The sequence below is a fragment of the Zootoca vivipara genome, chromosome 6 (assembly GCF_963506605.1).
Source record: "Zootoca vivipara chromosome 6, rZooViv1.1, whole genome shotgun sequence".
In the NCBI taxonomy this organism is placed as follows: Eukaryota; Metazoa; Chordata; class Lepidosauria; order Squamata; family Lacertidae; genus Zootoca; species Zootoca vivipara.
In genome coordinates this window covers 80421863-80449508 of record NC_083281.1, presented here as the reverse complement: position 1 = coordinate 80449508, position 27646 = coordinate 80421863, and the positions used below count along the sequence as shown (strand labels likewise).

Sequence of the window (27646 nt, the reverse complement as noted above, 5' to 3'; positions counted from 1 at the left end):
TGACATACCACTGTACTTGCTTTAAACTGTTTTTAATTACTGAGGATGTTGATGCTTCATTTTATATTTTTTGCAAACTGCTTAGACATGCTGGGAAGCGTATCTTGGCTTAAAAGTTAGAAATTTCTTAATGGGATAAGCGGTACAATGATAGAACAGACCACCTTGGAAAGGGGAGGGAGGCTCTCAACCAGAAGCATTTGAGCTGAGGATGACCAGCCTGCCAGAGATGCTATAGCTGCAGGGGTTGGAATAGAAGATCACTTAGGTCCCTTCTTGCTAGCAGGTGTTCTTCACTTCTCTCTCGACAGAAGCTGAAGCACAGTAGTTGCCCCACATAAGAGGAAGCTGCCTTATACCATGTCTGTGTAACTGTCCCATCTAGCCTTGCATTACTGTACCTAGTTTGAGTGTGGCCTTTGACCTTCCAGATGTTGCTTAACTACAAGGCTGCTTCAGCCCAAGCAGATATGGCCAATGACCAGAGATGATGGGAGCCTGTAATCCAGCAACATCCAGAGGGCCAAAGGTTCCCCACACCTGGTCAAATTTGTCTGGCAATGGCTCTGAAGCATCTCTAGATCATAAAGGGTGTTTTCTCATCACCTGGTGCGCAAATCTTTCAATAGGAGATGCATGCAGTCTACTATAGAGATGTGGGTTTCATGCCTGAACTGCGTGGGCTGAGTGTTGAGAACAGGAGAAACAGAGTTCATGGCAGAAGCAAGATTTGAAATAGGGTACCTTCCCATACTCCCCTAACACTGGGAACCTCAGAATCCTGGCCACCAGGTTTTGTGCTGGTGCAGAACACAAAGGTCTGGCTTAAGTGCTTTGAAAGCAATGTAATTGGCCTAGCTCTTCCCCCACTTCCGTAACCGAAGTTGAGGTTGTGATGATCCATCGCCACCATCACTTGTTAAGATTAGCATCTACCAGAGAGAAAGTATGCAGATGGGGGGTTGTTGTTGCTGAAGCCCGTCCCCTTTTAAAGGAGACCTACCAGATCTCCTCTACTGGCCCTTTGAAAGAGAGCAACAATTACTTCACTGGGTTTTGAATTATAAGCTGCTGGGAGTATGAAATGATATGGCCGCCTTTAATTTTACTCCTTTGTTTCAATTCTGCATTGCATTTTATCACTTTGTTAGCCATCTTCTGGCCCAGGGATTGCCCTCAAAGCAGGGTGCAAGCTGAGGATGAAAAAGCCTGATCGCACAATGGATGAGAAAGTCCCTACAATAAACGTGTGCATGTGTGTGTCTAACACAGGAAGCTGCCTTATAAGAAGTCCATCCAGCTCAGTATTGCCTACATTGACTGCCAACATCTCTCCAGGCAGGGGTCTCTCCCAGAACTACCTAAAAATGGCTGGGATTGAATGTGGGACTTCTTGCATGCAAAGCAGATGCCCTACCACTGAGCTGTGGCCCTTCCCCAATTCAAGAGGTCTCCTGCAGCGTCCCACCTCTCCCTCCTGCCATGTGCAATTTGGGAATATCAGCCTCTTACAAAGGCAATGGTTAGAATTACAGGATAAAGTGAGTGAAATGCCTTGAACACTGGAACTCGCCATATAAACAGCAGTAGTATGGTGAAGTATAAAGTGCTACCCTTCCATCGTGATCAACAGCGCTCAAGGGGGCTTACACATAATTATTTTTGCAGATACTGTCAGGGCACACTGAAGCCAACCAGAATGGGCCACACTGCTGGAATTGCACATCCAGTGCATAACGAAGTAACTTTTACCCATTTAAACTAGCTTACTGCAGTGTGCATGCACATGAATGTGTGAGACTTACGTATAAGTAATTTTAAAAGCACCTGTTTCCACAAGTGTTGCTTCCAATCCAAGTTGAAAACCATTTTTCAAGAGCTAAAGTTATGGCCAATCATGTTATTTTAAGATTTTGGTGGCTGGGCCTGAGAGAGGGAGATTAAAAAAAAATCCCTACGACAAACTTTTAAAAATAATTAATCAGCTAATCTTTTTTGTTCTTAATTTTAAGGGGGGTGAATCTAGCCTAAACGTTTCCCCAATTACAGAGATCCCATTCAGCCAAATGGTTTATGAAGCACTTCTAAAATAGCTGAAAAACGAAATCTATGGGCATAACCTAATTCAACTGTCTTTTAAGCACAGTGATGCTATACATCAAGCATTTTAAACAAACGCTTCATGGTTGGGCAGTGTTAGAAAGGTTACGGAGGGTGAAATCAATATTGCTTTTTAAAATCAGAAAGGGAACTCACTGACTGCAAAATTTAAAATCAGCAGACTGATCAACTAAAGCTTTTGATTCACCTGTGCAGGACAGTTTAAAGTGATGGGAGTTAAGTCTGTGATTCTTATTTTTGTGGTGCTGATTTGGTTCTGGAGGAAATGACGAACGAGCAATGAAGATACCTTGCCTTCTTACCAAAGACTCATAAAGCTATGTTTCACTACATTTTAAGTTCTTACACACTGAAGCTCCTTCAGTCTCTCCAGAAACATGTACTGGTGTTTTAGTAGCCCGGAAGCTTCATTAAAACCTGCTCAACTCCACGGAATGGTACACCCAGTGTGGCACGTCGGCCAGAGTTGGAGCAGCACCTAGGAGACTGTTCAGATCCCCACTCAGCCATGAAGCTCACTGGGTGACTTTGAGCCAGTCACTGTCTCTCAGCATAACCTACCTCACACGGCTGTTGTGAGGATAACATGAGGAGGAAGAGAAGTATGTATGCCACCTTCAGCTCCTTGGAGGGCGGGTGGGATCCGAAGGCAGTAATAAAAAATAAATGCTTAATAGGTTAAGTGCTACCTGCTATGCTCTTGTCACATGACCATCTGCTGCAATGAGAAACGGGCTTTGTGTGAATCAGTGCTAATGGGCTGCAGAACTGAATCCCTCAACAATATATTTCACTAAGGGTGTTCTGTCTGGGCTGCTGACTCCGTAAGGTGCTCTGGCAGGATTTAGCTGAGTCTTGCTCACCCATAGCCCTTTCCAGCAGGGATGGGAACTTTTGGCCCAACAGCCAGCTCTTTATCTCTGACTACTGCCCATGCTGGCTGAGTCAAGTTGGAAGTCCAACAACATTTGGAGGGCCACTGGTTTCCCCAACCCCACCTTGAAGCTTCGTCAACAACTGCCTTTTACCATTTCTTCCTATCCATCCAAATATGCTTCAAATTGTTCATGTTCAAACAGGTTGCGCCATCTTCCAGTGTAGGAACTATCCTATACTGAAATCAGATCGCTGGTCTATGTAGACCAGCACTTGGGAATCTTCCTGACAGGGAATTGCTCTCTGTGGGGTCTTTCCCACATCTCCAGCTCAAGATCCTTTCACTAGAAAGATACCAAAGATCGAATCTGGCACCTTCTGCAGGTAAAGTGTGTGGTCTACCACTGAGCTATGGCCACTCCTCATCCTCCCAAGTACACATGGAGGCGCCTACATTTCCACACCTTCTGAAGGAATAGGGAGCAGCCCTGCATGGGTGACTGTGCGCCGTGCATCTCAGCCAAAGCCATCTCAGCCAAAACAATAACTATCTTCCATTTCCTTTAAACACCAAATGGGGTTCATTCCCCACCCCTGCCCATTTCCCCTATGAAGGGTAGAAAAAAGTTTTTTTTTAACATACATGTTGCCATTCTAAGCAGCTTTTTTTTTACCTTGGTTTCCTGATGTAAGTTGCTGTAGCGCTTTTTTCTGCCTGGCTGGGATGGTTGCTTCCTTGACTGACCGGATGGACTGGAGGGGTGGGTGGGAGGTAGGGGGGAAGATGGGTAGCAGAAGCCTTTCCACAAACGTCCGTGTACCCTAGTTTCCATGCTTTGCTAGGGCAGGGAGGCCCCCTTCTGGTGCCGAGACACGGACCTGTTTCCATACACCATGGAGGCACAGACACAAAACGTTTGCCCATTTATACACAGAAGAGCTGCTCTTTTCAGACACGGAAGGCTGGAAGGAGAAGCCCTCACCTACCTGAAAATTAGCAGAACTGGGGAAGCAGGAGTTGCTGGAACTCCAACTCCCATCATCCTTGGCTACTGGGCTGATGGGAGTGAAAGTCCAGCAATGGCTGGAGGGCCACAGGTTCACCGTTCCCGAGCTACAGCTTCTGGATGACGGGTCCCATCCATGCTTCTTTTGAGATACCCCACGCAACCTGCCCATCTTAAGATGGGCTCTCCCATCTTAAAAGTAGAGCTCCTCAGTAGCCATTCTTCTCTGCCCAAGTAGCCTGCAGCAACTATTTTATTAGAACAATTCATCTCATTTCCCCCACCCCAAGGCCAAATGTAGATCTGCCCCCAAAATGTCAGCAAGTGGGGGGTGGGGGCTAGAGAACTAGTAATTTACAGTGAGTGGAAGATTGCTCTTGCTTTCTCAACTGCAATCCAGAGGAGGAGTGCCTTCTGAACATGAAGTAAGAGCCCCTGAAAACTTTTTAGTGCCTTTCATAGACCCTTAGGGCCCCAAATGCAACTGCCTGCTCCACGTCCCCCACCCCACCCCATCGCAAGGAGTGCTTGGTGGCCACAGTTCTGCCTCTCAATGCAGCGCTGAACTAAGAAAAAAGCAACTCCAGGAGCGTGGACAGGGGGCCAATTGTATTTCTTTTTTAATTGTTATGTTCTCAGTACAACAAATCATTTTAACAAGAAAGGCAACCATCACATAGATCCTCAAAATGGCTATGGTAAAGTCTTCCCCATTTTCTAACAGAATCGCTAGTGCCCCACTGAGATGGTCACCTTCTCAGGAAAAAAAGTAAATTTAAAACAAAAACCAGCCCATATGTTATGGGACCAGTCCGTTCTTTTCGTAGTGCTTCTCAGTGCTAATTCTCACTGAGGTCTTGGCTGTGTCTGGACTGTATTAACGGAGGCTTGTCAACAGAGGTTTGAATGACAGAGTGGCCCCCCCGCCCCAAATCCCTGCACACAGAATGCCAAGAAGGGGCACTAATCTCACCTTCTCCAAAACTAAGCTACATTTCTGTGTGCAGGGCAGGAATGGGGAAACTGTGGCTCTCCCGATGTTGTTGGACCACAACTCCTATCATTCTTTTGGGGTGCCATAAAGTTTCCGATCCCTGGCTAATTTGGGACAATTTAATTTTGGGGGCAGATAACCAACATGGGGAATGATAGTAGGAGAATTGTGTGTGATGTGGAGAAAAAATATGGATACAGAAATATTCATTCTCTTCTGTCATAGTACTAGCACTCAGGTCACCCACTGAAACTGAGTAGCGGCAGTAGTAAGACAGGTAGAAGAAAAACCACGTATTTCAAACAATACATAATTTACTTGGGGGTGTGACAACCGCCAGTGACTCAGGTGGCCAAGAAGAACAAATTCATGGAGGATTTGTCTGCCATTAGCCATGATAGTTAAAGAGACACTCTCAACTGTTCAGAACCAGTATTACCTCTAGTGGGACATGCCCAGCTTGTGATTTGGAGCCATCTAGGCACCATGGCAGACAAAGCGTGGTGCTTGATGGACCTGTGGTCCATCAAAGGGATTATATTCCATCAATGGATTCTGCATCCCCCACCTCCCAGCTTGCAGAAGGGCCCAGACACAGTTTTGCGATCTCAGTGAGAACTACACCTACAAGAGAAGCTCAAGGGCTACAGGCTCCCAGTTGAATCCCCACCGCAGTCCTTCCAAGTTTCCTCAAGCCCTGGCACATACAGGATTACTGGTGATGGGGAAATCCTTTTATAAAACGAGACATTCCCTAAAATGAAAAGTTCCAGATGTGGTGTATGCGGCCCCCCAAGAGAAACGTGGTGATGCAGGTTTAAGGAAAGCCTGAAACAAAATGAAAACCGTAACTACTGGGAGCTGTAAGCTCTCAGGTTTAATGGTCTCCCACCAGTTAACACACGCACAGAGCTGATACTCTGCCCAAAAACATGTGGATTTATGGACCCCTAATGTCTCCCTTAAGTCTTCTGACAATCACTTTAACGATCTAAAGCAAAACTAGGAGACAAAATGAGGGCCTGTTACTGCCAGACTGTTCTCTGTACTGACTTGTGGGTATTTGGTTATCAATATACTCTCAACTCAGCAGCCTGGGACCAGCTTTATGCTAGTTTTTAAGCATCTACTTCTGGATGTCATCTTCTTTTAACCTATTTTGAGCCTTCTGAGAGTGTAAACAGTGCTGTCCCTCCTGGACAATCCCTTTCATTACTTCCTATTCAAGCTCCAGAGAGAAAGGAAGTAGCAGGAACTACTGGCCCCAGGTTTCAAGCGAGGCAGACTTTCCTGGCTGTCCTCAGCTGCTAAGGCACCTGGAAAGGTTAATTTTAAATTCCACTTCTCAAAAGATGTGTTTCATATCTGGTATTAGAAAGGTTCCAGGGCTGCTACAGTCTAAATCTTTGGCTGGTAATGAACTCATTAAAGCCCCTTTATTTTGGAAGTGTATGCAGTTTTCCTGTTTTTGTTTTTAAAATTCAGCAAGATAATATTAGAGATGAGGGGGGAACCCCATTAGACCAAACACACCTTTGAAAGCGTGTCATCCTTGTTACAAATGCCAGAAGTTAATTCTAGGAAAGGAGCAGGCTTGCTTTGGCTTAAGCAGGGTTAATTCCCCCCCCCAAGGTTGACAAAAAAACACCACCCCAGGAAATCCAGGATACCAATGGATCCTGAACACTTTGAGATGCACCAGAAAGAACATCTAAGTCTATATGCTAGAGTTGAATATGGATGAGTGTACTGAAGAGTTGCAGGACCTGCATTTTAGCTGCACCTAATCACACACCTCCATCTTGGTCAAGGTACAGGCTGGTCTACTTTTATAGTTCTTACCTGCTTCCTTGCCTGAACTGTAGTCCACAGCCAGTTCATTGCAAAGAACAAATCTTTACCAGGCCATGTGGGAAAGGTGCCAGACCCTCACATTGTTTCTAAGGATGCATTCACACCACTCGCTGTACTGTTCCAATCCATTCCCAGTACGATTCACACATCCAATGGGAGGTATATTTTAAACCTGTTAGTGCAGGAAAGATGCTACACTAGCTCTGAGCATCCTGGGGGAACCCACATTGAACTGAATTATTCTAGGACAAAATGCTTCTATTGTCACTCTCTCTGAAGGACAATGTCTAAAGTGCTTTTTCCAGTACAACTGGGGGGCGGGGAGGGGGGAGCCAAGATGCTTAGCGTCTGAGCAGTTCTAAATAAATTGTAAAGCAGACAGATTTTGTAGTGGTGGTCTCTGGCAATCGGTGGCTGAGCTACCCCTGATGTCACAGAGAGGTGGGAAAGGCAGAAGGGTCTTAGAGGAGACTGGGCAGGAACAATAGGAGCCTGGGGGTCAGGGGGATTTGGGGAATGAATCAGGAGGCGGGGGTGGTCTTGGGGGAAAGTCTGGGAGAGGACAGGAAACTAAGAGGGAGAATGGCCAGAAAGGAAAGCAGCTGTGTATAGTCAGGAATTGGGATACCAAGCCAAAACCTTCAGCTGTCAGGTTCCTAGTGAATTTCATGAATATAGAGCTATTACCATTTGAGTAGCCAGTTATGGGGGGCAACCCAACATAGTCATCCAGAGCACAGGAGTGCAAATCACATCCCAAGAAAGTGTCAAATCTCCTCTACCGCATGCACCACTACTTAATGGACCAGGGGTTGGGGGGGTAAAGAGAGCATTTAAAGGGATGTGGTAAGAGCCCTTCAATCATGTGAAGCACCTGCCTAGAACTGGAAAAATACCAAGACCTTGCCACAGTCAAGTAGCAGCATATCCCTTATGCAAACGTGCGAAGAACAGCTTTCGGAAAGGTGAACAGCAGGGTTTTGAAAGGGGCATTCCACAGGGATACAGTTCTTTGTCTTTCCTAAGCAGGTCACTGTACATCTGATCGTATGTCGTTTTGAAATCATAAACGTTTGGCTTGTCTGGCGCTGGTCCTGGCAGTTTCACGTGAGTCCCCGTCCCAAAGGATCGAACAATGAAGCCACGCTTACTGAAAGACAAAAGGGGGGGGGGGAAACAGGGAAGTTTAATTATTCTGGATGGATTCATGTTTACATGCCAAAACATTACATAGTAAATAGGATCTACAGAACCCTCTGGAATCCAACAGGTGCCTAGTATCTTGATGCTTAGGAAGCTACTGAAGATAATATTTGTTAAATAAGCCTTTCCTTGAATCATTAACTGCACAAGTTTTAGAATTTGTTTTATTGTTTAAGTGTCTGCATCTTTTGTGTTTTACCTCATTTTATCTTATTTATGCACTGCTTCAATAGCTTCTGGCTATGCCGCAATTTATAAATCTGAAAGATAAATAAGAGAAACTCTGGAAAATACTGAGGCTAGTGCACCACTGGAAGGTTTAATTCACAGGTTCATTCTACATTTGAAGTGCTCCAGCCCACTTTTAATGGTCTCAGGGCGGGTTAAAAAATTGCCACCATCGAAAATCAAGTATAATTTTACATTGATGACATAAAAGAAGACCACAACCCACCAATGACAGAAGGAAAAGAGCAGTACAGGGCAATAACCAAAGGCCTGGGCACAGAGGTGCACTTACTGCCAAGAAAGCATACAGAGATGGCGCAAGACACACATCAGAAAGGAGGTCATTCCACAATCTGAGAGCCCGCCTCAGAGAAGACCCTCTCAAGCATTACCACTTCTTGATCCCTTACGGCAGAATAAGCAATCAAGCAGTCTGTGCTGGTTATTCAGGTTCTGAATACGACAGCTTCTGATTTTGCTACTTATTCCCAACATAATTAGCTATTTTTAACATTGTTGCTCTCATAAGAGCAACCAAGACTAAGAATTTCACTCAATGAGAGAGAAAATGACACAAGTAGAGATCTTGTGTAACTTTTCTATGGCTTCACATACTTAAAAAAAACACCTCTTAATCACAGCTCTTTCAGAAGACTGGCCGATTTTATAGCACTCCTCAATTAAGCCATTAAGCAGAAAGAAATTCTGACCCTCAAAGACAAGTCTTCCTCAAGGGCCTGGATTTGCCATTTCAGAAAGAACATGTGACGTTTCAAAAGAGAACCCAGCAATCTCCGAAATAAAGTCAGCTGTGCAGTGAATGCCGAGCACTATTTTTAGTTACTTTTCTCCTTCTACATGAGCAAACTGGATTGCAGAAGTACCACCACAGAACATTTCCTTATTGCAGATCATGCCGGGGGGGGGGGCACTTTAAACAAGAAACCCACTTGTTTAAATGAACAGAAGGCTGTTTTTCCCCCATCAGGGAACAAAACGAAAGAATTTCTCTCCCCAAAAATATTTCTGCAATTCTAAAGCTAGCAGCTTGTCAACTTGGTTGGGAAGCGGATGTAGAGCCACGTAAGGGAATGAGAGGGAAAAGAATGGTTGATGCAGGGAGTGGATGCTCCTATTATTACTGTATCTTCATCCTGAACCACAATGTTATTTCATGCACACGTATCAACAAATCCACTTCTCATGAGCAAGTCCCCACTGCCTTCTAGTGACCACGACACCTTAGCACCACAGATCTCTTGTTTTGCATTCTACACAGTTAACTACTTCGAGGCATTTCTTACTCCCACAGGTCTCATTTCAACTGCATTTTGAAGCATGATCCTCTCTGAAGCAGCCAGGGAGGAACCCCCCATTTCTTGCTTACCCCATATCCCACACAAATAAGACAAGAATCAAGCCCCCTTTGCATGTCAAGAGGAAGGGGAACTGGAAGCAGTTGAAAATAATGGCTGACTAGTAACAATTCTGGACTGCTGTGTGACATAGAACTCCATGTGCATTGCTGCCTGGATAGTTGTTGTCAGCAAAAGGGGTGGGTGTCAGAAGATAATAAAGTAGGCTGCTCTGTTTTACTTTACTGTACTATCTAGCTGCTACTTGGTTAGGAAGCCAAGGGTTTCACTTGGTTTACCAGCCAGTCATTATTTAGCGTTACCACCAATCCCTTCCCCCACATTCTGCAGCATGCAGACAGGGGGAAAGGCACAGGGCTATATCCAAATTTCACTCAGAGCAGACCCACTGGACTTCCTGTGTTAGCCATGCCCATTCATTTCAATGAGTCTACTCCGAGTAGGACTAACAGGATACAAACCAGGGTCTTCTCTTATCCTGTATTATTGGAAATTAGACCTCTAGATTAGGAATCTGTGCAGTGGTGGGTGTTCTGTTCGCCAGTGGGCCGGGCCCAACCCTGGCGAGCCACTTGGCAGGTCCTTGGCCTTAGATCGTGAATATATTTCTGATTCAGTGATATTCTCAGTGTTAGGAAAATCTAAATGACAACCGGAAAGCGAGCTTTCTCACAGTCCTAAAACCAGATCATGGGTTCCCAGCGTTTCTAAGGTGTTTGTTGTAAGTTACAACAAGATGGTGAAAAATTAGAAAGGGCACTAGACTTACTGTATCTGGTTTGTCTCCATAGCCTTTCCATTCCAGAATCTCTGCTTTGGCATCCTAACCTTGCTTCATTAATTTCAAACCTGCACTTAAGCAGCTCATTTTTTAATGGGGGGCCAGGAATGCCGCAAGACCAGCTGCTTACTCACAAGTAGTTCAACCAGTAATCAGCAAGGGGGCACAAGGGCTAAGCTGAAAAGAGGCTCCCAGCTCCTCCTCTTGGCCTATAAGCCTCAGGGGGAATTAGGGAAAGGAGGCATTGAGAAAGGAAGGACCAGCTGCTCTAAGTCAGGGGTGGGGAATCTCAGACCAGGGGGCAGAATATGGCACTTAAGGCCTCTGGTCCAAGGAACTCCCCCTAGACCACACCCCTCAATGGTCCTGCTTTACACCCTCCTCTTTTAGCCTGACAGGGATTTGCCTTTGAACTCCAATAATGCCTCCTGCTTGTCTGGATGGATGCTACAGAAGGGTATTGTGTAAAAATCAGCCTACTGTGTATAAAGGTTGTATTTGCTTCTGTTGCCCCACCCCCTTCAGCTTAAGGTCCTGCTTGCCCATGGCAGGCGACCCCTTGAAAAGCTGTCCAGCAGGGGACGTGGCCCTCTGGATGAATAAAGATTCTTCACCACCCACTCTAAACTCTGAAGTGTCTAAGAAGCAAAGCTATAAACAGGAAACTGAAGAACGCTGGACCACAAGCCTGAACCAGAATTATGACATCTGTGTTTTGTGCTGTTATTAGTGCACAAGAGGAGCTCTCAACTTCTTCTACTCACAATACTGTAGCCCGGAGTCGGTTTTCAGCACATCACCTGGCATGCGTTGTTATGAATTTTCTCCCCATTACTGCATGGCAGGCAACCCTTTGACACGCCACTTCCTCTCAACAGAAACTGGCTTTTAACAAAGAGATCATTTGAAGTTAGCTTAAGGCAGTTGCCCCACACTGGAGAGCTGTTATGAAACATGCACCAGGGTTCAAACTTCCTCCCTGCTAAGCAACTCACAAACCACTTTGGACCAATCACCAAGCGCTTTTCCTACTGCTTCGATCATCAAGTGGAAATATTTAACCACTCCAGACCAGCAGTACTGCAAGGAAATTTGTTCTGCCCTTATTTTGTGGGGAATGTATTCCTAGACACTTTCTCACCAAGGGGAACTGGAACCACTTTTGTTCTTTCATGTGTACTTAAAATTTGTTTAGCCCTTATGAATGCAGGGATAATTTCTGAAAACATCCCTAGCGCAAACCAGTGAATCATTAAAAGAATGAGTTAGAACATGAGTAACTACTGTTGGTAAAGGTTTTTTTTTATTATCATCACCGCCTGTGTCACTTCTAGGAAATTATTAGCCCCACTCGAAGCTGGAAAATAAGTGGTTTGGAATTGTGTTAACTCGGTGGGAGAGCCACAATGCAGAGGTTGCATAAATGCTTACCAAACAGTGTTACACAAGTGCCATTGCTCATGAAAGCGCTTTCCTGCACACAGATAATTGCCACTTGGACACGTAACACATTCCCAACAGGGAGCTCTAACACCGGCGGAATAACCAAGTGTAAGCAGTCAAACATAAATGATTGGATGCACACTGCAGAAGAAAATAAACTTCACTTTTGAATTCAGGGCACATTCGTAACCTCAATCTATAAAAAATAAATGGAGGTTGCTGTTATTTTGCTGTGTATGTCTCTTTTGCTTTTATTTCCAGATTTAGTGGACATTGGTACAGCCTTGTAAACAAGCAAAAAAAAAGTCTACTAGCCTGTTGTGAACTGGCAAAGGAGGGAGGCCTCCCCCGCTGCAATTACAAGGATGCCCCAAATAGGTGCCGCAGAGGAAATTTCTGTCAGGCGCAAGCTTCTCAAATTAGGTGTTAAGTTGAAGAATGTCCCTGTATCTAGTCACCCTCTATCATCCCACCTTTAGTCAGCTTCCCATCAAACTGCTTTTAACATGGTAGTGGAACCACCAACAACCCACCTGAGGTCAGGGTGAGACCCCTCTGTGGGTCTTAAACACTACTTGAAAGAATGGTTACCAGATGCTGGAGACAATGAGATATAGTATCAAATAAATCAGCTACATCCCCAGGGATGGGGAACCTGTGGTCCTCCAGATGTTCCTGGACTACAACTTCCATCATCCCTAACCATTTGCCATGCTGGATGGGATTGATGGGAGTTTTAGTCCAACATCCGGAGGGCCACATGTTCCCTATTCCTATCATAGTGTTGTGTAGAAAGCACCTAAAATATCACCTAGATGTGGTTCCTACTTCAGCTAGCTTTTAAGAGAGTGAATTTCTAATCCATGTTGCTACAAAGATTATTACACCATGTCTACTGAAATCTCAGAGGCTAGGGAGATGGCTGAATAAGACCCCAGGGGTTGAAAGTGGGGCTTCTGCTCACCATGACCAGCAAAACCAGACTTAAGAGAAATTTTCCAAAGTTACTCAAAAAATGTGCATGTAAGCAACTCAGAGGGCCTTTTTGGCTGAAGAGCAGGGTCCAAATACTATAAATAAATACTGCAAATAGCACAGAATTTTAAACTTTTAGTACAGACAGCACAAAAAGAAAAAGGTGGTATTCTGCAGTGAGGATACCCACCTGTTGTCTGAGAATTCAGGGGTAGGCAACCTAAGGCCCACGGGCTGGATGCGGCCCAATCGCCTTCTCAATCCGGCCTGCAGACAGTCCGGGAATCAGTGTGTTTTTACATGAGTAGAATGTGTTATTTGTGAGGCCTGCCTGGTGTTTTTTACATTAGTAGAATGTGTGCTTTTATTTAAAATGCATTTCTGGGTTATTTGTGGGGCATAGGAATTCGTCCATTCTTCCCCCCCCCCAAAAAAATATATACAGTCTGGCCCACCACATGGTCTGAGGGACCCACAGCTGAAAAAGGTTGCTGACCCCTGTCTGAGATCAAACAAATTACCGTATATTCCGGCATACAAGGCGACTGGGCATGTAAGACAACCCCCAAATTTTTGAGTTAAAATATAGAATTTGGGATATACAGTACTCTATATTTTAACTCAAAAATGTCTGCAGCGATTTCTGGTGCTGCGCTGCCCATATCCAAAATGTCCGCAGCGCCAGAAATCGCTTCTGAGCATGTGCAGACATGCGGACATGCTCAGAACCGATTTCTGGCGCTGCTTGGCGAGTCCCCGGTTTAGCACAGCGCGCGGGGGACTTGCCGAGCAGGCAGTACCCAGCGTATAAGATGACCCCCGAATTTTGAGACGATTTTCCGGTGTTAAAAAGTCGTCTTATACGCCAGAATACACTGTAAGATAAAAGCAGACATTCTGGCACTGCTGATTCAACATTTCCAAGCCTCTTAACCATGGTTAGATCAGGAGCAACTGCCATACATTAATGTTCCCTTCCTTTCCATCTCACCGAAGTCCACACCTTCACCTACAGTGTTAACTTGTAATGTTGTGTTAGCCAGTCTGTATATCCACTTTAAATCCCACACCTCAAACTCAGATTTAAAGCTAACCATGGTTAGCGTCCAATATATCCACAATCATAATTACACCACCAATGCTGCAGAGGGAAGAGAAGAGGAGGCCACCTCTTAACTATGGCTATGAGACAAGGATACTTCCACCTGCGCTAGGCCCATGTGGTGGTTTTCTAGTCAATTAAGTTTAACGAAAGGCACATAAGCTACCATCCACCTTGGGCCTGCCCATAAAAAGCAAGTCTATAGTAAGAGACTAGGGTGGTGTCTGCTGTTTCCAGGAACTCTTCTTATCATGATACTTTTGTGGGTGAGCTGAGTTTTGTTTGGACGCTGGGTGAGAACCTGGAGGCTGAGAGGGAGGTTGTGTCAGAAGGAAAATGAAACGATATAATTTTTATATATTTGTAACTTTGTATTAATGAACAAAGTTTCATATGTAACTATGTATTTTTGTAATATTTTTGTTTCAATTAGTCTGTTGTCGCTTCAGTTTTTTGTACACCACTTAAGAATTTTTTAAAAATATTAAGTGTCACAGGAATGGTGTACATATAAACAAACAAATAAAACCTGCAGATCATTTTAAGATACTTTGTGATGCACTTACCTTGAGAAAAGCCCACTACAAAGGATTCAATGGCTTGCACTTTTGAATGCCAAGTGGTGTGCTTGGCACAAAATAACTCTCACTGTGTTCAATCCCACTTTACTCCAGGATTGGTTTGCTCTTTTGCTCAAGCTGACTTTCATCGTGAATGCTCATTACTAAGAGACTGTATTCCACATCAACACAAGCCAAATTCCGCAACCTGTTCCAAGCACACATGCACTATCATTCTAAATTCTAAAATGTAATTTATTCTCCTTGTTATAGGAAAGGGCAAAGAGAGATACACTAAAGCCTCACCCCTCACTAGCTTTGCAACCTCACTAGCTTTGCGGCAATTCAACCAGATGCTGCGCATACACTACCAGCATAGTCACAGAAACAGCTTTCCAGAATCTGAGAGAGGGCTGTTTCCTAGCCACACCTAGGAATGTCAGAAACTGGGACCTTTCATGTGCAAAGCAAGTGCTCTTCCACATAGTTACCAGCCCTTCCTTGTGACTAACAGTGACATTTTATGTTGCTGGAAATAGGAGTCTCTCCTTGCAGGTCCAGGAAAGGGTTTTTTTTTTGGAGGGGGTCGAATTGGGGTGAGATATAAAAAACAATTTCCTAGACTCCCGTGTTTTGGCACCTTTCTGACTTGGCTGCCAATATTTCCCAAGTTCACTGCAAGCTTCAAATCACTCATTTTGGAAACTGTACATGACAATCAGTGAAATTGAGCTGAAGTAACCTAAAGCAGGGCCAGATAGAGTTCAAATTTTAAAGCACCAGCTTTTGAGGCGATCCAATGAGAGGGATTTCCCACCACTCCTACCAGAAAGGGGTCTGGATAGCAGCAAAACACTTTGCCAAGTCACACAGCTGCTGCAGCACCAAAAATGGAAAATGAATGAATGCATTTGGCTGCTTTTAATACTTGTAATTTCATTTTCCCTCTGCTGGCTTTTGTTGCTGACCGTGTGAGAGGGGAGGAAGATGCAGGGAAGCAAGAACGCAAAGTTGATTAATGTATGCACTCTCCCACATGACATCTGCCTAGGCCTGGACCAAATAAAGAATTATACATGGCAATTAATCTTTAAAAACTAGGGCCTACCTTCTAAATTTAATGCAGCAGTGTCACTAACAACCGCCCGGTTCAATTGTTGACATTAGGCCAAAACCATGGCTTAGCACAGACATCCCTAATCTGCAGCCCTCCAGATGTTTTGGCCTACAACTCGCATGATCCTTAGCTAACAGGACCAGTGGTCAGGGATGATGGGAATTGTAGTCCAAAACATCTGGAGGGCCGAAGGTTGGGGGTGCCTGGCTTAGCACAATTGCAGGCTCTCAGAGAGACACTGGCTACTCTGCTCCTCACCAATGAGTTGTCCAAACCAGGCTTAATGAGTTATCCAAACCTGGGCTTATGGTTTTGCTCTCCAGGAAAAACTACAAGCTGTAACTCCTAGGACCAACCTTGGTTATAGCTCACAGTTAGTCCTGGGAGCATGTGCAGAACCATGTCCTAGTTTGGATGCAGCAATGAGTGACCAGAAAGGAGGAAATCCTCTCCCAAAGCCTCTGCCAAGCAAACCAGACAAATATTTCTATCTGCAGGCACAAGAGGAAGGCCATTTAGTACTCTGGCAGATGGCAGGGGCCTAAGGACCATTGGGATAATACATAATTGCCCCCTCAACAAGAGAAGCAACAGGGAAACATAAGCCTGACCCCACAACAGAATGTAAAAACCTATCTCTCATTTTTTGCTGGCACTGCCAAGCAGATCCCACATCCAACCCCTTTCGCCCTCTACTCCCTTCCCCTCCCTCCCATTTTATTGGTGGCAATTTACATACAGAATTGTGCATTGAATTTTTAATTGCTGAGACTTGCTTTAGTTTTGCCTGAGAAGCAGTATTTCAAAATATACTAGCTGACAGCTACCGGAAACTGGAATACTGGCTTGGGCAAGCAAGTGGCAGCTCAAGAGTTCCTGATTTACAGCACATACCCCAGCATGTGTCTTGGGATGCACACACACACACACACACACACACACACACACACGATCCTGGGAACTGTAGCTTGTTAAGGATGCTGGGAACTGTAGCTCAGGGAGGAATAAACTACAGTTCCCAGGCTGTAGTGGGAGTGCTTTAAATACAGTGTGTGTACACAGCATTAGTCTTTATAACTCAGTGGGCATGCAGTACTTTGCTAAGCAAAGCAAGAGACTTCTGTTGTGAAAGAGCTCTGCTGCTTTTTAAATCTTTTGCACTGAACAAGACCCAGTGAAGCAGAGACCAAACATGATTCCAGATGGGAGCCTAACAGGCTATTCAGATAACACAAATTGGTCGCTGGCAATTGGTTGTTTTTAAAACATCAGATTTTTCACAAAAGGGCTAATCTGGGTTAAATGGAAGAAAATACAGGCTGGCGTTTTGATGCTGACAATGTCACATGGACACTGAAAAATCTGCACATGTGAGCAGCACAGATCCCACAACACATCCACCCAACTGGAAGCACCCCAAGTCAACAAACTGCTTGGCAATCATCTTTGAAAATAGCATTTATCCCCTATTTACCTCTGCTTTGCCAGAGGCTGCCCTCAGGGAAAAGGTGTGAAGTGAAGTCTCAATTAGTTGTTTGCCTTTCCTGCAGAACAAGTAAAAAAAGGCAGAGCCAATGCCATTTAAGAGACTGGATTGCGGATTTCCCAATGCAGTTGAGAGTACTGTCTTCGAAAATATACTATACAGCAGTTAAAACATAACTGGAGCATTTGACAGGAATGCAACGTTGCCTTCCTTTGCTATATTAATTTCTCCTGAAGCTGGCATTTCAAACAGGAATATAGCACCACAGCATTCAACTGATACATAATATGAGCACCTATATGACTCTGCTTGCTGACCCTATGCTATTGGGATTGATCTCATACCTCTTTGCTTTAGCGCAAACAAACAAACAAACAAACAGCCAGGACAATGCAATTTCATTCTTTACTAAAGAAGGCATTTTAGCTATCTTCTGTAAACATATTTCCAAAGCTCATCACCCAGGTCTACCCCACTGAACCCTTTGTAGTGGAGACTTATGGGAATCTTCTGTACCACAGTATGCACCCTGCGGTGGAAGACAATAAAAACCCTAGATTTTAGTGAGGTTGTTTCTCTTCCCTCACTCCATCCTTTAGCCTAGCAAGAAGGTAGCTAACGTAGTGCCTTCCAGATGTTACTGGACTCACAAAGCCACAGTCCAGAAAGGCCAAAGGTCAGGGATGTTGGGAGCTGGGGTCCAGCAGCATCCAGAGAGTTCTGTACTACAGTGATTAATCCCTGGGTTAGGAATCGAGACCAGTGAAACAGAGCTACAGGGGTTGAACTCTAAATCAAGACTCTCAAAGCACCAGTCACTGCTCGTCTCCCAACAGCAGATGATCACACTCAAAGCCCAGCAGTGCTCTTCATCCACCAGATCCCAACCGAGTTTATTATAGCACAACATCCAAAACTGATTCAACCGACCTAGAACTGAGAACAATCATTCCTCATGAAAGGCTCATTTGCTCCCCCCTCCACACAACACACACTCGTTCACACTCATAACCACACCACAAGACATAATGCAGTCCTGTTCTACAAACTGAGAATGCCATCCAGAGAGAACACTGTGTCTCATTCCAAATGTAAATTATGGGACTAATTATAGGACGTGAGAGATGAGTCAGGCTTCACCGAGAATGGTTTACAGATGGACATCTGCTGCGGCAACTGAAAACACACATTGCAGAAAGTTTATCTGATTATGTTTCGCCTTTGGTGTTAGATTTTAAGCAGCCGCCACTAACTAGAAGGCCTGTGTTATCCAGGAGTAGCAGATTGCACACTGCAAATCTGGAGCCACACACCAAAGGTTAGGTGGTTTCATAAGAATAGCAAAGGATATGCATGAGAAACAATCTGCAAAATTCACTGAGAAATTAACAAAGCAATTGATGCTTGGGAGATCAATGGAAGTTGTCTGCAAAGACATCTGCAAAATAGCACTTAAGTTACTGAATTGCCTAGAAATCTGACTTTATAGGCGCCATGTTCCATATCTGGTACAGTGGTACCTCGGTTTAAGTACACGATTGGTTCTGGAAGTCTGTACTTAACCTGAAGCGTACTTAACCTGAAGTGAACTTTCCCATTGAAAGTAATGGAAAGTGGATTAATCTGTTCCAGATGGGTCCGCGGAGTACTTAAACTGAAAGTACTCAAACCGAGGAGTTCTTAAACCGAGGTATGACTGTATGCCCTAGAACAGGCATCCCCAAACTTCGGCCCTCCAGATGTTTTGGACTACAAATCCCATCTTCCCCGACCACTAGTCCTGTTAGCTAGGGATCATGGGAGTTGTAGGCCAAAACATCTGGAGGGCCACAGTTTGGGGGTGGCTGCCCTAGAATCATAGAATTGTAGTGCTGGAAGGGACCCACAAGAGTCATCTGCAATGCAGGAATGCAGGAATCCTGCTTACCTTCCTTTAGGATGGGGAACTTCAGGTTGGGCCTCTCTGCCTAGCCCTAGGGACCTTCTCCCCAGGCAACATCCTTCATTGGCCCTGCTTCACACCTTCCTTGAGTGTTTTTGCCTGTATGGGATGCATCCTTGAACTCTGGTAATGCCTCACAGTGTTCAGGATGGAAGGCAGAAATGGATGTGTGAGTGTTTGCAGAAACTAACCCACTGCAGAGTGGTAATGTTTACATTTGTCATTTTGCCCACTTGTGCCTCTGGCCCCATCCACCACTATGATGTGGTCCTTGGAAGTTTACTCAAAAGGGAATGTGGCCTTTGGGCTGAAATTGGTTTCCACCAACCCCACCCCTGACTTAGGGCTTCCCACACATCAGAGGCAGACCAATGTCTTTGATGACAGGCCTGTCTGAGTGTAGGTGGGTGGAGAGCATAGAACACCTTCGCATCACCCACTGCTTTGTCCCCTAATAGAAGAGTTCCACTAACCATGAGCCTAGCTGTGAGAAAAACAGCCAACCTCTTTTCCTTCCTGCAAGACCTTTTTGTGCTATAAACTACACCTCCCCAACCCCCCGCCAATTTTACATTTGAAGCAATCTGCTTTTTAGATACATGGCCCCTTGGCTCCTGTGGGTGTGTTCACAAGTTTCTTGGCTGCTCTCTTGCTGCATTTGAAGCTGAGGGCCCCGTTTCAGGAGAAATCAACAATTTAATTTGAGCTGAAGACAACCAAGATGACTTAGTGCCCTTTTAAAAATTCCTTCTTCCTAGGAAGCAAAGACTGCAATTCATGCCTGGACAGTCGTCCATCTGTGCAGAAGAAAATCTTCACATCAAAAGTAGCTACCAAGTGCACAGAGTACTCCAATTCCATGTCCGAAAGGAAAACCAGGATTCCACTGAAGGGGGCGGGGATTGCAACCAAACAGCATGGAGGAAAGCAGGGTCCAATAACAACCAAGGCTGGAGTGGGAAACAAGCATTCTCCATTTACACAATAACTCTTCCTACACCTCCATCTCACACACTTCACTCCCTGCTTGCTCTCTCATGCACGCGCACTCTCTCTCTCTCTCTCACACACACACCCCCCTACCTCTGCCTCTACACAAATCCCAAGGGAGGAATGAAGGGATTAGAAAGCAGGGAAAATTTTGATGGGGGAAAGGGGACACCCACTGCCTTCTAGACACTGGGAACAACGGGGCATTGGATATGTGTGTACTCCCTACACCAATGGTTTTCCTGACTGCACAGTCCTACCCTTTGCTCACCAAGGCAGTGTCTATTAAACAATACATTTGTAAATAGATGTTTGTGTGGGGTGTTTATGTGCATGTACATGTGAGACAAGATAGATTTATGAGCAAAAATATCCTTGCATTTGCACAGGTCTCCAATGATTCTCGCCCAATGAAGAAGCTGGGATTTGGAAGACACATCAGAAAAGGAAAAAAGAGCCACCAGTTAGTCTGCAGCAGTAACATTCAAAATAATGCTGTGGCAATTTAAAAGCTAACTTGATTATGTTCTGAGCTACTGTAGGCGATCACCTAGTGGTCCATGTTGGAAATGACCAGAGTGATCTGGGTACAATTCCATAGTCAATCATGAAACTTGCTGGGTAACCGTGGCCAGTTAGAATATCCCAGCTTAACCCACCTGCCTGGGTTGTTCTGAGGAATAGTGGGAGAATATCCATGTATGCCATCTTCCTTGGCAGAGCAGGATTTTAAAAAAAGAATGAGAAACAGTCAATAATTCAAGCCCACTTTCTTCAAGCATCTGACAAATTAAGGAGCTACAGAAACTAAAGCAAAGAAATTAGGCTGGAAGGTGCAACAGCAATAACCAGGATTTTAAGTGAGAGCTTGCTGCATAGGGATGTGACAAATCCCTGCAATACCAGTGTAGAGAAACTAGTGTGGCAATAAACACAACCTACTCACGTCCACCCAGAATGGAGTTTAAGACATTTATAGAAATCTTCTGATGTTAAGTAATCTTACATCATCTGCTTAAAAGGGCACCAGCCTGAAATTTTGGGACATGATTCATCTTATACAAAACTCTTACATTTTGCTTTGAAGCAGTTTAAGAAAGCACAGAACACCCTGTTCATGGAAGGTGCTTCTAATGTTTATCTGGACTGCAAGAAAAGCAGATGTCCTCAAATCAGATAGGTAGGTGGTGGGTGAAGTGACAACTACTCATCGCTATGAATTCTGATGGAGCCAGTATCAACCCACACCTCTCATTGAAGTATATAAGCAGCCCAATCTACTGGCACTTGAAAGCTAGGGAATTGGATTCAAGGCTATTTAGGTTTCATGAAAGATGTGGAACAAAATACCGGTAACAAGCCTGGTCTCTACAGGAAGCAAGGAATTCCATGCAGGTGAGGAAACACTGGCAGGCGGAGAAGAAATGGAATGCTCCATCACTCCTTCTGCAGCCTGCTTGATTTCCATGTTAGAGACAGAAAAGAGCCCCTTGCCCTGTACCCAGTGCAAAATCCAAGTGGGCTGGCAGAGGAGTAATGGAGCAATCTATCTTTCTTCTGTCAGTCTACTTAGCAGAAGACAAAGCTTTTCCATAGACTGTCAAGAGGCTAGAACCATGAGTTTCCATATTGTCAGCAAAGGAGGAGCCACCCCTTTCTCTATGGCTAGCAGAGAAATGCAGGCTGGGATGTGTAGGCCAGTAATGAGGTGGGATGTGTAGGCCAGTAGCTTATAAAGGTTTAATTACAAGGCTGCATTTAGTACTAGACACCACAATGAAATATACAGTACAGCCCATCTCTCATACAAATCAACAACTGGAAAACCCAAGTTTGGGTTCAATGTAGACCAACCCTCTTCTGGCAAACCGATCCTGTCAAAGTATTGCTGTGTTGTGCCAATCATATACTGCACAGTTTGAGGAACAGTGCTAACTATAGCTAACTATAGTTAAGAATCATTAGTGTTGGACTAGGACCAAGACAACTAGTCATAAATCTGACTGTGTGTGGGTGACTATGGCTCAGTCATATATTCAGCCTAACCTTCCTCACAGAGGTTGTGAAGGAAAAAAGAGATCAGAGAGAACAATGGACATTGTCTCACTGAGTTTTTGGAGAAAGTGCAGGATTCAAGTGTAACAAAAGGCGTTGCCCCAACTCAGAGACCACACCAAGCTATGGTTAGAACCTGGAAATGGTGAGTGTCTGAGTCTGTACCCACTGAGTAAACAGCCTGATTGAATGCAGGCCCACAGGGAATTTTAAAAATTCATGGAAGATTAGGTTATTAATGGTTAACTATGATTGGTTAACCTCCAGGTTCAGAGACAGTGCATCTCTGAACACCAGTTGTTGGAGAACAGACATGCCCTCGTCTTATATCCGAGTTGCCCAGAGCCATCTGGTTGGTCACTGAGGGCAGAAGGACCCTTGCTAAATAGACCTTTGGTGTTTTGTAGGTTCTTATCATCTAAAAGCAGTGGGGACGGGGTGGGGGGGGTGGGGGGGTGGATTCTGGTACTTCCTACTGTACTGTGAGCAAATGGCTGAAAAAAGTCAGCTAGTGCTGGTAAACAAGCAATCACTCTCTCACGGAAAGAGGCAGCTTCCTCTTCAAGGAGAAAACCCCGCCCTCATCCTAACACCCATAACTGGCTTGAACTGTGCAGCTGTTCTTTGGTGAAAAGTGAGGGGGGAGATGAAGGCAGATAAGTGGTCTGAAGAGGACTTTATAACAGTAATTCCTAAGCAGACCCATTAAACCATGGTGATCAGCAGTACGCTGTCCGGTTGTCTAAGCAAGGCCCCAAGGGAAGCTATAGAGAAACTGGCTTTTGTTTTTCCTTTCAGGCCAGAAATGACTAACACTTTCTGCATGAGCAGATAGACAGACTATTACAAAGCTCCCTTGAACAGAGACTTCTGAGTAAGCATACAGAGGATGTTGTTTGCAAGCAACGCTAAGAACTCAAACTTATTTTTTCCTTCACTTTATGAATAATGTGAAATATGTGCCTCCTGATAGTCACTGGTAATCCTGGCGCTTGTCTCCTGGGATATCCTCTAGCTAGCAGGAAGCCTGGGGGCAGCCAGCTTCAACTGTCTCTACAGAACAGAACTGTCTGGCCTCATCTAATACAGGGAGCAGAGGTCAGCTGAGCATAAATATTAGCTAAGATACTTGTATCCTAGTCTGGGATGGCTGTAGCACCCCCACAGAGGGAGAGGAGTCTTCTGTAGGTGGCAATAGAACAAGCCAACCCCTTGGTGGTAGTATCAGCCATTGTACAGAATGAACTAGTAGGTCTAACAGTGGACAAAAACTTCCACATTCTATCTCACCAAATCCAAACTCCACCTGCTTCAAGGGGAAGCCATATTTCCTTTTAACAGCTACCCTTCATAAGAGTTTTCATACCAGAGGGAGACCTATCTTAGGGGGCTTTTGGAAGGTGGCACTAATATGGGGAAGCTCATCCCAAAGCATTTTTGGATCCTAGCTGCCAAATACACAGTCACTATGCAGAGGCGGCCAATAATCAACAAATCTGGTAAGATGGAGCAAAAAGACAAGACGGTTTGTAAATTGATGAGGACACCCATCAGGAGCAAAGAGGCCTTACAGGAAATGGTATGTGATAAGAGGAAACAGGAGGTTCAGCCACATTTCTCCAAAAGATCAGGATCTTATCCTAAACATCAACAGATGTCAGCACTCACCTGGAGTTTAGGATTGGAGGGATTTAAACACTTCAGAATATATAAACAGAATATTATCAACCCTACAATTTGGAGCCACTCAAAACCACATGACCATCCCATCAGTTCTGGGGTCATTTATTCAAACATAAAACATCACTCTTTCTTCTACTGTATTAGTGTCTTAGATGTTCATTGGTACCGGTACCTACTTAATTAGCTACAAACATAATATTAATTAGCTACCCAGGCACAAACTATTGCACAAATGCTCAAGCAGCAAAAGGGTAGATACCCTCCCTCCATTTAATATATGCCAGGCTTCCTCAACCTCGGCCCTCCAGATGTTTTTGGCCTACAACTCCCATGATCCCTAGCTAGCAGGACCAGTGGTCAAGGATGATGGGAATTGTAGTCTCAAAAACATCTGGAGGGCCGAGGTTGAGGATATATGCTTACCCATGGAGTAGCAAAAATTCTAATTGGCATCTGTTGTAGTTAAGCATGGACGAAGATACCAAGTTGTTTGAGAGTAAATCAATCAAATTTAAGACACTGGGCTCTGGGACACATGTCCGTTGGTGCCAACTAGAATCTGGAGTAGGTACAGGGTATGTGTGGGGTTTGTAAACTGTCCCCTTGCATTCACCACATCCACTGTATGAAACCTGAATATGGCCAAATATTTTAATATGTAAACTGTGAAAACTTCTAAACACTTAATCCTTAAGAGCAAAGCTAACAATGCTAAGAAATATGCATCACATGGCCCCATGAATCAATGCCTTACAGCCAGTTCCTTGTTGAGAGTTGCTCCCCCACCCCTGGTACTTCCACATTGTCTGGGGAGTAGTACTTAATGAGTCAGACTAGCAAGGCTCCGTATCATTAAGCATTTCCAGTAGTGTTCCTCAAAAACAAAGCAATTATCCCATGAAAACACACATCTTGCCTTCAGCCCACAGGTAGGTTGCTTGCTGCTGGGTGTCCCTCAGGTGCTTGTGTTTGTGTCTGTTTGGAAATGCTTGAGTGTGGTGCGACCACACTTTGATTTTGTAAGGTTTGTGTGTTTGGAGGACAGAAGTGTTCAGAGTTACAGTATGGCTAAGAACGTGTGCTAAGAAAAGTCCTTGGTTTGAACCTACTCAGTCACTCACTGAGATCCTTAGGCAAGACACTCTCACCCCTCCTCAGCTCACGCAATTCAAAATGTGATGATATTCACCAAACTCGAAGGGTTGTTGTAAGGATTGTGGAGATAACAAGTGCGACTTAGAACAAAATGAAGTGGTGTCTCTTCACCCCTTAGGCATGAGTGGCTGACAACCAATCAGTCAAGCTGCCCTCCTCCTGAATATTCCATTCCATTCTATTCCACCCTTGCTTTTCCTATGGATTCTCTAGGCTGTTTACACACCTGAGAATGTCAGGGTTCCTCCCAAGCATAAAGATACTTCCCTCCCATTTCTCAGTTGTCCTCTTTTAGCTACATATATCCAGGTACACATCACCCTCACAATTCACTATTAGAGCATTGTTGAACATTTGTAAACAAAATATAGGTATAATATTTATGACAAGACCGTAGGGTGGGAAAAGGCATGATGAAAACACATCAGTCCTACTTAGGAATTTTAAGTGAATTTGAAGGGTGGGGAAAAAAAGAGAATGACAGCAAGTAGAGAGCCCTCAAATAAGGGTCCAAGAGCAGCATCTTTTCCTTCTGCAGCCCTTCAACCAGAGTGGGGAGGGGAATCTATAATCACAATAAGGTTGCAGTTCCTTTACTTCAAGATTCACATGCTGGCATCCGAGGAGGAGGTAAAAATGAGACAGAAAAGGAAACTGCCACATCCTTTAAAGATTGTATCAACACTATCTCTTCTCTTTCCCTCACTCTCATTTTACATAAAGCTTATCAAGAACTGTGACGCTGCCCCAGCCTCAAATAAAATGAGTTTTATTGAAGGGCAGTATAAAAACCCTGTAATAAAAAATATATTAAATCATGTCAATGAAAATTATGAAATCCCACCCCTCAATATTTGCATAGTCTTATAATGCAACAGCCTTGTTTTCAAACTCTCCCAAGGGATTGTCATGATACATAAAGCCCACTCCACAAAATAAGCATAAAGCAGTTTTGTTCTACTTGCCAGATTGCTGTATTTCGGTTCTGTTTTAGTTTTGGTTTATGTATTGCACAGCACATTGTGGAGTAAGTATTTTTTTTATAAACAGAAGTCAAGACTTGCCTCCACTGTGATCGGATCAGCCCCTACCCCCTTGTGTCAGAGAACATCAGATACGGCTAGGCAGAGGTTCAAGGACAGCACCAGGGAAAAACCAGGATGAAGAAAGGAATAATCCCACCACCACAGGAACCTCGTGTTATTTCCATTCTTGATACCAGATTTTAAAATGCTTTGTTGTCGTGTGAAAATATTTTCGTAAGACAGTCTTGAGAGCCTTTCAGGGGTATAAAATGGAATAAATGTACTCTTCATCCAGGCCTTTTAGAGATATGTTTTAAAAGACCCTGCTCTATTCTTATTATTGTTCAGTGTTGTAAACATTTTCTGTACAGTATTGCATGTTTACACTGCAGCAACCCAAGCCCATGACTTTATGGTGGATGGCAGGTAAGAAACCTAAATAATAACATAAGGAAAGCCTGCTGGATCAGGCCAATGGTCCATTAGTCCAGCACCCTGTTCTTGTGTCCAAGCAGATGCCCCAAAGGGAAACGCTCCAGCAGGGCCAGAGCACAAGAGCACACTCTTCCCTCCTGCTACTGGCATTCAGAAGCATTACTGCCTCCAGCTATGGAGGCAGACCACAGCCGCCATAACTAGCAGTCATTGACACCACTCTCCTCCATGAATTTGCATAAGTCTCTTTTAAAGCCAATTAACAGTACCGAATCTGAAAGTGGCATCTTTACACTATTGGAACTCGCCCCGTGACCTTACAAGGAAGGGCAGTTAAGAAATGTAATAACTACAACTACAATAATAATAATCCACCTCCCAGCTTCTTGACAAAATTGGGAGTTCGATCTACGTCACGGAGCCCCTTGCCGTAAATTATTCCACCCGATGTGGAAGCTTTCCTTGACGTGATCCCCCGCTTTCAAGAGAATTGGGGGGGGGGTAACTGTAAGGGTTAACTGGCGTCACTGTGACGAAGAGGAGAATGAGGCCCCACCCTAATCCAATGTGGCGTCAAACACCCCCTCCCCCACCTCTCTTCAAACGGGAAAACAGAGAACGGAATCGGAGAGGGGGAGGTAGTTGAGCGAGGCCTACCCAGGCCAGAGTTGCTTTACCTGAGGATATTGTGGGCCTCCATGCTGCGGTTTTGGTTGCTGGAGCAAACCACAGCCACCCGGAGCGGCGAGGAGGGCATGGCTGGACGCCCGGCGGCGAGGGAGGGGCCGGGGCGGGGGCCTGGGGAGGGGAAGGGTCGAAGAGGGAAATGCGGCGGGTGACGGCAGCGAAGGGCCCGCGGTGAGGTTCCCAGGCGGTGGTGGCGGCGGCAGCAGCGGCGTTTCCCTTCTCGTCTCTCACTCTCACATACACAAAATGGCGTCCGCTGGGACCGGAAGAGGCGGGGCTGGCCGACGTGTCCGGCTCTATGAGCCGCACCCCGCCTGCTTTCGCAGCGACCTTTTTCGCCTTCCCTTTCCAATCATAGAGAAGCGGAAGTGAGGGGCAGAGTGTCTGGCCAAGGGGGCGGTTACCTTTCTCCTCTCCAACCTCCTTCTCCTCATAGTTTCCCATGACGACGACGACGACAATGAGCGGGAGGTAGGGTATTTATGCGCCAGGGGGAGAAATCCTCCCCCCCCCAATCGGAGTGACATTTGCATATCTCTATGGAAACGAAG

The 27646-nt window shown here is 44.9% G+C and overlaps 1 protein-coding gene across 1 annotated transcript in view; it reads right to left on the bottom strand.

Annotated features, from left to right (window-relative positions):
* SSU72 (SSU72 homolog, RNA polymerase II CTD phosphatase) overlaps positions 1-27349 on the bottom strand; it is a 44929-nt gene extending 17580 nt beyond the window's left edge. Inside the window, exons 1-2 of the mRNA XM_035117738.2 lie at positions 27086-27349; positions 7859-8002 (exon numbers count right to left, since the gene is read on the bottom strand). Coding sequence (XP_034973629.1) covers positions 7859-8002; positions 27086-27165 — 224 coding nt within the window. The 5' untranslated portion in view covers positions 27166-27349. The remainder of the gene's footprint in view (positions 1-7858; positions 8003-27085) is intronic.
* Between the last annotated feature and the right edge of the window lie 297 nt (positions 27350-27646).